This window comes from Salvelinus alpinus, chromosome 13 (genome assembly GCF_045679555.1).
Source record: "Salvelinus alpinus chromosome 13, SLU_Salpinus.1, whole genome shotgun sequence".
NCBI lineage: Eukaryota > Metazoa > Chordata > Actinopteri > Salmoniformes > Salmonidae > Salvelinus > Salvelinus alpinus.
The window spans coordinates 15778941-15788330 of record NC_092098.1 but is presented as its reverse complement, the minus strand read 5'-3'; the positions used below and the strand labels follow the sequence as shown (position 1 = coordinate 15788330).

Here is a 9390-nt window from a genome sequence, read left to right as displayed (position 1 = left end):
CGATACACCCATCACAATATTAAAGACAAAATATTAAAAGTTGTACTTTTTCTTTATAGTAATTACGGATTACAACTTTGATTTTGGTCAAACTTGTCATGTCAAACCAACTGAAACCTAGGCTACGTTTGAACCTACTGTTAAACATACATGAACATATTGGCCATTAAAGGAAGGACCTGGTTTGAAAGAATAAAATATACATATATTTTGAATTCTTCCAAAAAGTACAAATATTGTTTAAACGAACTAATTCCACTCTTAGACCTGTTATAACCCACCTAAACTCCATAGTTTGTCAAAAGTTTGCTTTGACGTTAAAGCTATAGGTGTCAACACTATTGAACATGCAGAAACTGTTGCAAGAAAAATAATATTTGCTCTTATTATCAAGGAATAAAGCCTGTAAGGCATTACGTTTTTCTTTTTTATCAAGCCTTTAATTCCCAAACATGTACGTAACAAGGCAAGCTTATCAATAAACGAAGACAATGAAGTAACTGATACAAAACATCACCTGAACGACACATTCATTTTTATTTAAAGTGTGAGGAGCTCAACAAAAGCATATTAATGCATATGAATTTACCCGAATAAACCAGCACAAAAGATACAAATTGAGCTACCTCTGACGAGGTAGTCTTCAGTGCTGGAGAAAAAGAAACCTGAGTTTTCCCTGCCAAATGCACAGTGCTGCGCATTGTATCGCAAAACAATGTTTCATCAACAGCATCCGAAATCCTTGGGACGGCCCTAACCCTAACCCTAACACTAACCCTAACCTTAACTCATACCCTAACCTTAACCCATACCCTTACCTTAACCTTAACCATTACCCTTACCCTGACCCTAATCCTTACCTTAACCATTTTAAAATGCAACTTCAATGGGGTAGGGACGTCCCAAGGATCCCGGATAGCATGGACCGGAAAGGGTATGCAGGTGGTACGCATTTCCTTCGTATTTCATCTCACTGGCAGGATAAACAGCAATGCATCACAAGCATTTGAAACTCATTCGGTTAACAACAAACGCTAAATAGTGTTCATGTACAATATATTTCCATGTAAATGGGGAAATTATAAATGCAACAAGTTGAAATCTAAGTAGTATATACACGCCAATGTACAGATTTGAATAAATTAATAACAAGTTGCGTATTATTTTATCCTTACAGTATATTTACAGAATTGCTTTTCTTGGAAACATAAATAATTAAATCAGATTAATGTTTCATGTTGCGAGTTACAAATGTCTTTCCAAAACAGCTTCAGAAACCAGTTTAACTGTGTCTCCTTTCCATCCCTTTTGAAATCTATTGTAATGTATTTTTGGGGTGTAGCTTTATCCTTATCAATAGCCTAGTGAACAGCCCCAACATCCTCTGTTCATCCTCCGTTCCTCCTTCAGGGGCCGAGATGCTCTCCATACACATGCGGCAGCCTACACTGACGTAAAAAAATGAATCTATATCACCAATAGTATGTAATTTGATGAATTCACCTCGTCAGCCCATATCCATCCATCTCACTCTCAGAACAACTGTGTATATAGCCCGACAGAATCATGTCAAATATACCTTGAATGAACAGGTGGTTTTGGTCACTTTGGAGCGTCAATGGCAGGAGACATTTCTCTGGGTTGTTCCAGTCCTCTGACCAGCCTCTGTATATTTTGCAGTTCGTTAGTGGAATCCTTCTTAGATGTTTTGGGGGATGCCGTCCTCTGGCTGGCCGCTTTGTGGCTGTGGTGCTCAGATACAGGACTTGTTTCTCTGCTGCCTGATTTGGACAGGTCGGATGGTGCGTTGATGCTGCCCGGCAGCCCTGTGGTGAGCAGGTTTGTGCTTGAAGGAATAGATGTGGGTATCTGATAAGGGTTGAATCGCAGCCGTGGTCGGGAGGTGGTGAGGAAAGGGTTTCTGCCCAATGTGGAGGCTGCGGTGCAGGCGGGGAGGGCCGAGGCCGCAGCAGCTGCAGCTGCCATGTAGGTGTATGGATACGGGAACAGTCCTCCAAAAGGTGGCATCGAAATTCCCTGTGTTCCAAAAATGATGGCGTTATTATACATACACAAATGCTATAAAGACAGAATTCCAGGCCTGTCATACTTCTTCGATATGCATGGATGGTTTTTGTAGAACATTTACTCTGAAAACCTTTTAGAGTTACATTGTTGTCTCTCTGTCTCTGTTTAATCGACAACTGTAGCCTACAGACTATTAAAATAATATAATCTACTATCATTACACAAGTAGGCCTATGTCTATCCATAATAAAAAATATATATATATTATGTTCTCAATAAAGTCAAAAAAGGCATCCACAAAGTCCCAATTTGGTTTGGAATAACCCAATATAGGCGGCTTTATTCATTCTTTATAAAGTCATACATCTACATTAAATATACTGAAATGATTTATTATGAATGCAATTGAAAGTGATGCTAAAAAGACGCTTCAGTTGCAGAAGTTTGTGCAGGAAAACTGATAGAAATATGAAGTGTTCCTCAGCTATATCTATTGTGGTGTAATTCGTTGTTGGGAAGACATTATTATTATTAGGCCTGCATGCATTGCTGCTGTCATGCATGCTTGTCTGTTGACATTAGTTAGAGTATAAGTAAACTTTTTACCTGAGATGCTAGCATGTGCTGTGACAGGTGGAACGGGAAGTGACTATGACAGCCCGCGCTTTGAGAGGAGAGGCTTCCGTTTTCCAGGCCATTCGCTCCAGAAACAGATGTCAACAGATGCCCCATACCCATGGTGGAGAATGCCCCTGGTGCCATCGCAAACTGTCCGGGGTGGAACAACATTTGTCCCGTATTCAAAGGGTTAAAGAACTGTTGACTGTGCAAACCAGAAAAGGCCAGACTCTGCAGGTGACTCGCGCTAAAGTGTGCTGGGCTCTCCGTCTGTACCATCAAAGGAGAAAACCCATCTTTCACCCCACTGATGCCCCCACTATCCGTGTCGTTCTTTGTAGGTTCCGTCTCTTTGCGGTGCTTATGATCTATCTTGTCCTTTTCAAGATTTCGAATACTGAACACAGAGTCACTCTCTTTCCTTGAATCCAGGTAGTCGCTCTTTTTTTCCAGAAGAATCCTATCCCTCACTCTGTTATCGCCTTTTGGGCTGAGAGGAGAGGTTGGTTCAGGCCCGGGGCTGCTGGCTGCGATGGATCGCTCCTCTTGTGGGTCAAGCTCCTGATCACTGTCAGTGCAGTTCTTGTCGTCTGTAAAACATTATATCAAACTTCCATTCAAATATCGCCATTTCATGATACACCATAATAGAATGTATTTAAAAACGCTCAAGTCTAACTAAAGGCTTTGCATAGCCTATTGCACAATTAAAGCAAACATAACTAGAGGCTATGATGTGTAGGTCTAGCCTATGTATAGCTTCCAGTATGCTAAAACCATTTAATATCACAACCAGCACATGCGTGGCTTTACTTTATATATTATTTGAAGGAAGGAGTCGTGATTTAGTGTTAACATTAATTTCCTGACCACTTCCCTTCTGCTCGTAAAAACGTTTGGTTCGCTGGTAAGATTGGCATACATTTTGTTTTAAAGTCGTTCTATAAAGCTTCCGCAGTTGAACTATAGGCCATCGTTTAGTGCTTGGTTGATAATCGAATGCATAACTATCGAATAATGACGTGAAAACCATACTACAGTAATCAAGGGGCTGAATGTTTATGGACCTGTCAGTAGATGGCGCATTGGATCAAGTTACACTGATGCATGAAGCCTAGCTTTCCTGTTCTACAGAGATATGGATACGTACAATAGTATACTGTGGGTAAAGAAATCATCGTGTCTGCTATTGTTTCTCCTTTTAATTTATTTATTATTATTTTATGTTGTACCACACGTTGATACATTCTACTTAACTCTGAACCAATGTCACAACTGAGCACATAGCAAGCACAGATTTACCCACTTCTTCTTTTCTCCTAACAATATTATTTTTCTCTCTTATCCAATTGTAAACCACCCAATTATCCTCAGGTTAATGACACATAATAACAACCTTCAGGTTTGTTCCCTTTTGTGTTTATCAATTCTTAATTACTGGCATCTTCAAAATGACCAATTTGGTGGACACGAAAAGTAATGTAAACAATGCTTTATGAGCAGTCTTACCTCGACTGGTTCGGTTGAACCTCAGTGGACTAGTTACATGTCCCAGTGGAGAATGAACCGAGTCCCCTCCGGTGGTTTGTTCAAAGGAGGAGTCATCTGAGTCGGCACAGTCCCTGTCCCCTTTAAGGTCCCGGTCCTCATACATGCTCAGCGATGGAAGGGTTAACTGCTTCCTGCAGACCGGACTGAGATTAGTTAATGCATCTGTATTTTGATCAAATCACTACACAATAATGCTCGGTCTGCAAATGATTGTTGTTTATCCCAATGGGACAATTATTTTCAATTTATGGTCATATTTTCAGGTTAATCTTTTTAAATTCAATATCGAATAAAATAATATACCTCTTTTCCCGTCGTCCATTTCCCGTGTCTCTGAACCCTTTAGCAAATGGGTTGTGATCAATTTTGAGTTGTGTAATCTGTAGAGAACGAGAGTGCATGGCATCAACTATGGGATCCTGAAAAGACTGAACTGTATTTCAAATGTACTATTCTTGGCCTACCACTAATAACAATAATACAAATAATAATAATAATAATGATGCCAATGATAAGCAAAATTATTCATCAATAAGCTTTATTGATGGAATAATATTTGTAACAATAGCAATGTTATGGTGCTGGGGACTGCTGTGCTTGTTATCTCGTTCGCTCTAGAGGCAAGACAAGCATCTCTGTTGATGAAGTGTAATTACTAAAGCTTATCAATTATTCATTATTCTTCTTAAAGTAAAGTATTATACCTAACATTTCGATTAGCATACGCTGATGTCATTTTCTCAGAGACTGAATGCTACTTTTTATTGAAAGCTACTTTTTAAACTTTAATTGCACACATACACGGCCTTGTTTATTTAGGAACAATACTATTCGTTCATGTATTAATTTTAGTCTGTCCTTTTGAGTTTTTAGAAGCTGTGTGTGTTCATGCTTTGAGTTAGTGGATTGCATGCTTTGATTGTTCAGAACTACGTTGGAGTCTCCATGCAGTAGCCCAAGGACATAGTGAGGATAAGTGCCTTCTAATCGATTGTGATTCTGTACCATATATTTAATGATACCAACAAGCCCACTAGGCCTTCAACATGTACTCCAATTAACATCAACAGGAAGGGGTTTCTATAGCCAACATTAGGCATATAAAATAAGTTATTGAGACTAAAACATTCCACATGAAAGTTAACTGACACCTCAGGTTCAACTATCAGCATATATGTGTGTGTGTGTTACACACTTACACACTTACACACACACACACACACACACACACACACACACACACACACACACACACACACACACACACACACACACACACACACACACACACACACACACACACACACACACACACACACACACACACACCATAAGTAAAAAAAAAAAATAGAACAGGCCTACTTTTGAATACACAAGAGTGTTTACACATCCAGCAGTCAATATTCAATATTCTAACATTTAAAATAGACGTTTTGCATATTATTTTCTGGTAAAGCTTACCTTGTCATTCTGATATGCAGTGACAGCGATAAAATCTGTCTCTGGAAAAACATATGTCCGGAAGGTGCTGTAAGGGAGCTTCAGAATGTCGTTGGCCCTCACGATATGAAATCTGGGCTGGTATTTATGCATCGAATTCAGGATAGTCTGAGAATGCGAAGAAACAGAAAATATGTTAAGGTGATCATGCTGATACACGTTTTGGTTTGAAGTAAGATGACGAGGACAATAACAATGATGACTTCGTTGATTTGTTGGCACTTGTATTTCTTGTGTTATTGCAGGGAACTTATACATTCCACCGAAACACACACTGTGTTAATAATGCATTATTAATTTGTATAGGCCGATGATTTCCTCCACAGTGAAATATAACAAATGTAGGCCTACTACAAAAGTTGGTGTACTATTTCGAGCGTTTATGCTGACAATGCAGACTGACCGAATGTTTTGCATTTGGGCACAGCCCCTAACATCCAGGTTCTAATGTGAAACTAACGATTCTGATTATGCCTTGTCATTAGCCTTATTACATGTATAGGCCTATATAAACCCGTTACGTGGGATTATGCATTTATATAAACTTTTCTCAAATGTTTTACTGCACTTGTCAATTAATATTAACCTATGAAGGATTTGCAACATCTTTGAAAATGTTTCAAAGACTTCATACATGCGTAGGCTAAACATGGTTATGAAATCAACAGCTATTGTAACGTTTTGCCTACTTTGATTTGTCATAACCTGCATTAGACATGAAAAAAACGGAAAGAGCAGGCAACAATAACTGACTTACTGTTTCTCAAATATACCATCAAATCAAATCTGTATTAAAATCATATTTAAAATACTGGCCTATACAGCGACGTAGACAGTAGTCTATTGGGAAGTATTTGGGCTACTTGGTTGTTACTGCTTTTGCATGTAAGTATTGGGTGAGTATCTGCTACCATTTCAAAGCGCCCCACTTGCAATATTTTTATCCAAATTGCACTGAAAGGAAACACTACCGTAATCAATTCAAGAGAGAACAAGTCTGCCCTATGTCTTTGACCTGGTTCTAGCTACTTGACTTAACTGCAAACTTTGTCACTCTGCTCCGCACCAAAATATACCACGAATGAAATATTTTTAAAGACAATAAATCACATCTGAACCACTGTTGTTGAGCCTTAAAACTATTTTGGAGATGCGTGGTGGGTTACTGTTGTCCTATCAATGTTTTTGCGATTTTCTAATGCATAATTTTGCATTGCTGTTGGTTATCAATAAAGGTTAAATCATTTATCAACTGATGTTATAGCCTCCAAAAACATTACAAATATAGATTATTCTATGCCTACTATTGACCTCATAATAATATGGACAATAATTAAATTAGGTCTAGGCCCTACATAGAATTCAAAAACCTTTATTATGTGCGTCTACAAAATAGCAGGAATATCCGCAATATCGGCATTGAACCCTTGTCAATAGCCCGGGTTAGTTTTACACAAAAGGCAAATTCATCTTTAATCGAAGCATCATCAAATTAAATCAAGAAATGACGTACAAATCCATGCTTGTCGGAGATATTATTAGTCAACTTGAGTTTATGAAATGCAACAGGCTTCGCCATCCACTGCTCCCCTGTGGCAGGGCTGTCCGGGTGGATGTACATTCGTTTGGGCATCTCCGGGTCGGCTTTCCCAGCTACCATCCAACGCGAGTTGTGGAACTTGTATCGGCAGTCGTCAGCAGAGACTATATCCATAAGGAGGATATACTTGGCTTTCTTATCAAGCCCATTGACACGAACTTTGAATGGGGGAAACATCCTCCTGCAATAGAGTAAAACAAGAGTGAACACACTGGGCCTGTCAATCATCTGGCTTAAAATCATGGTATTAAAAAAGAAAAGAAAAAAAAAGGATTTTATGCACGTTGATTGTACTATACCTAACTGTAAACACATTATATTTCTAATTGTTACTTTGAGAAGAAAATAAAGGTTATCTAAAGTACTGACAAATCCGAGGGGGTGTTGGCTACACCAAGATGTCTACGGGCACGCCTTGGAATTCCGCACAAAAGTTCGCCTACATAGCCTAACCACACCACGTACTCTTTTCATCTTCAAAAACACTTGTTTCGACACATGCATTGTCTGATTGATTGAATTTGTTCATTAGTTTCTTATTCTCGTGTTAGGCCTATTCCTATAATGTGTGAACAGTAGCCTATGCTTATCCGAAATCACTCAATAGCCATACTTTCATAAACAGTCATATTTCGATAATTAGGGGTGCAATGTAAATATAGATCTGTGTTTTTGGAGACAATAGTTGGCTACTAATGCAGTAGCCTAGGAACCTGCAAATCTCTCATAAATATTTGAAAGCCTCTGGCAGCACCAGCGACACCGCCTTCTGGATTTCTATTACTTGATCAAGTATGACTATCACTATGAGTGATTAAATTATAACAATTTCCTAATAAAATAAACTTACTCAGCAGTGCACATAACATTGCCTATAATATGCACGCATAACAGTAGCCAAAATAAACGGAAGCATGTCTTTACCTTCCTGATTTCGTAATAACCATCTCGGTTCCTATTTTGTGAAATTGGTCCCATAAATCCTTGGCCTCCAGGTTGACTTTGGGGTCGTCCTCCACCTCTTCCTCCGGCTCCAAGCTCTTGAGGGAGCGGAGGTGAGCCGCTTGATGGTGATGACCCAACGCCGCGTGGAGTCCCGCTTCCGCGGCTCCAGATAAAGCATGGCCTGATAGAGGTTTGGTGAGAGCGCCGTGAGATAACGTCAGTCCAGGGAAAAAGGAAGGCTGTGCAGCTGCAAGGAAGGCTGACATAGGAAAGTCGGTCGGCCGGTGAGCGTGGAAAGGGTGATAAGCCATGGCAGTCCCTGTATAAACTGGATCTCTCATCGGTGCATTCAAAAATTGATATAGAATGATTATACGCTATTTATGTCCACCCTCAGTAGACGTAGCCTATTGGTGTGTGTATCCAAAAGACAGATGTCTTCGTAAATCGAGCAGAAATATAAAAGTAGTTTCGCGTGCTCAACCAAGAGCGAATATGTCCCAGACGTCTCTAACAGACCGAGGGAGGAAATGAGTGTACTGCTACTCCTGATGCTCGGTTCCCACACAGCACGGTGATAATATCCGTCGAAGAGACGGCATCGACACCTCGAGAGTAGAGCTGGGCTTCGCTTCTTATTCACCCAAGTAACTTTCGGAAAAAGAAAATCACTCTTTACTCGGATAGGGAGTTCGAATTGAAAGGTCTTGCTCTGACCACCGTGGTATTGTGACTGTCTAACATGTCTCTCCTCCCTGGATCCCGACACTAATGAACCAAGCCTACTTGATTGCCGATTTTACGCTTTCCGGACCAATTGTGGAGCTCTATAGGCGTGGTTTTGACAGCTTCGGCCAAGATCCGTAAGGAGGGGTGGGGGCTAAAAGGTGTCGGAAGCATTAGCAGTAAGAAAACATGTCAACAGAATAAAATATTAACCAATGACATAGTAAAGATCTGGAAATCCCTCCCCCAAACTTCGAATCGAGCACCAGGGCTGGCTTTTGCTGCACGGCCGGTGAAGAGGACGGATCCTCCGACTGCTTAGTCGTTTCGTGCAGCTTTCACACCGTGGGGGGACTAGCCTATAGCCTATACATCCTATCGCAAATCTCGACTGGGTTGAAATTATTCGGTCAGTAAAACCT

The 9390-nt window shown here is 40.0% G+C and overlaps 1 protein-coding gene across 2 annotated transcripts; it reads right to left on the bottom strand.

The window, feature by feature from the left end:
• Nucleotides 1-518: 518 nt before the first annotated feature.
• On the bottom strand, nucleotides 519-9107 carry LOC139537187 (T-box transcription factor TBX2b-like). 2 transcript variants are annotated; one of them, XM_071338213.1, is made up of 7 exons: nucleotides 8222-9107; nucleotides 7211-7478; nucleotides 5659-5805; nucleotides 4501-4577; nucleotides 4156-4340; nucleotides 2635-3236; nucleotides 519-2037 (listed from the first exon to the last, which is right to left on the bottom strand). In XM_071338213.1, the coding sequence occupies exons 1-7, from the start codon at nucleotides 8581-8583 to the stop codon at nucleotides 1603-1605; spliced, it is 2076 nt and encodes a 691-aa protein (XP_071194314.1). In that variant the 5' UTR covers nucleotides 8584-9107; the 3' UTR covers nucleotides 519-1602. The 2 variants fall into 2 exon arrangements, with proteins under 2 accessions (XP_071194314.1, XP_071194315.1); XM_071338214.1 differs by having other exon boundaries at nucleotides 4156-4328; nucleotides 8222-9105.
• Nucleotides 9108-9390: the final 283 nt, after the last annotated feature.

What these genes read in the sequence shown, in the direction of transcription:
- LOC139537187 (XM_071338213.1), bottom strand. Translation starts at nt 8,583, where the DNA reads ATGAGAGATCCAGTTTATACAGGGACTGCCATGGCTTATCACCCTTTC. An exon ending in GTTATTACGAAATCAGGAAG is followed by an intron (nt 7,479 to 8,221) that starts GTAAAGACATGC and finishes ACTCTATTGCAG; the next exon opens with GAGGATGTTTCCCCCATTCA. An exon ending in AATGGACGACGGGAAAAGAG is followed by an intron (nt 4,341 to 4,500) that starts GTATATTATTTT and finishes AACTAATCTCAG; the next exon opens with TCCGGTCTGCAGGAAGCAGT.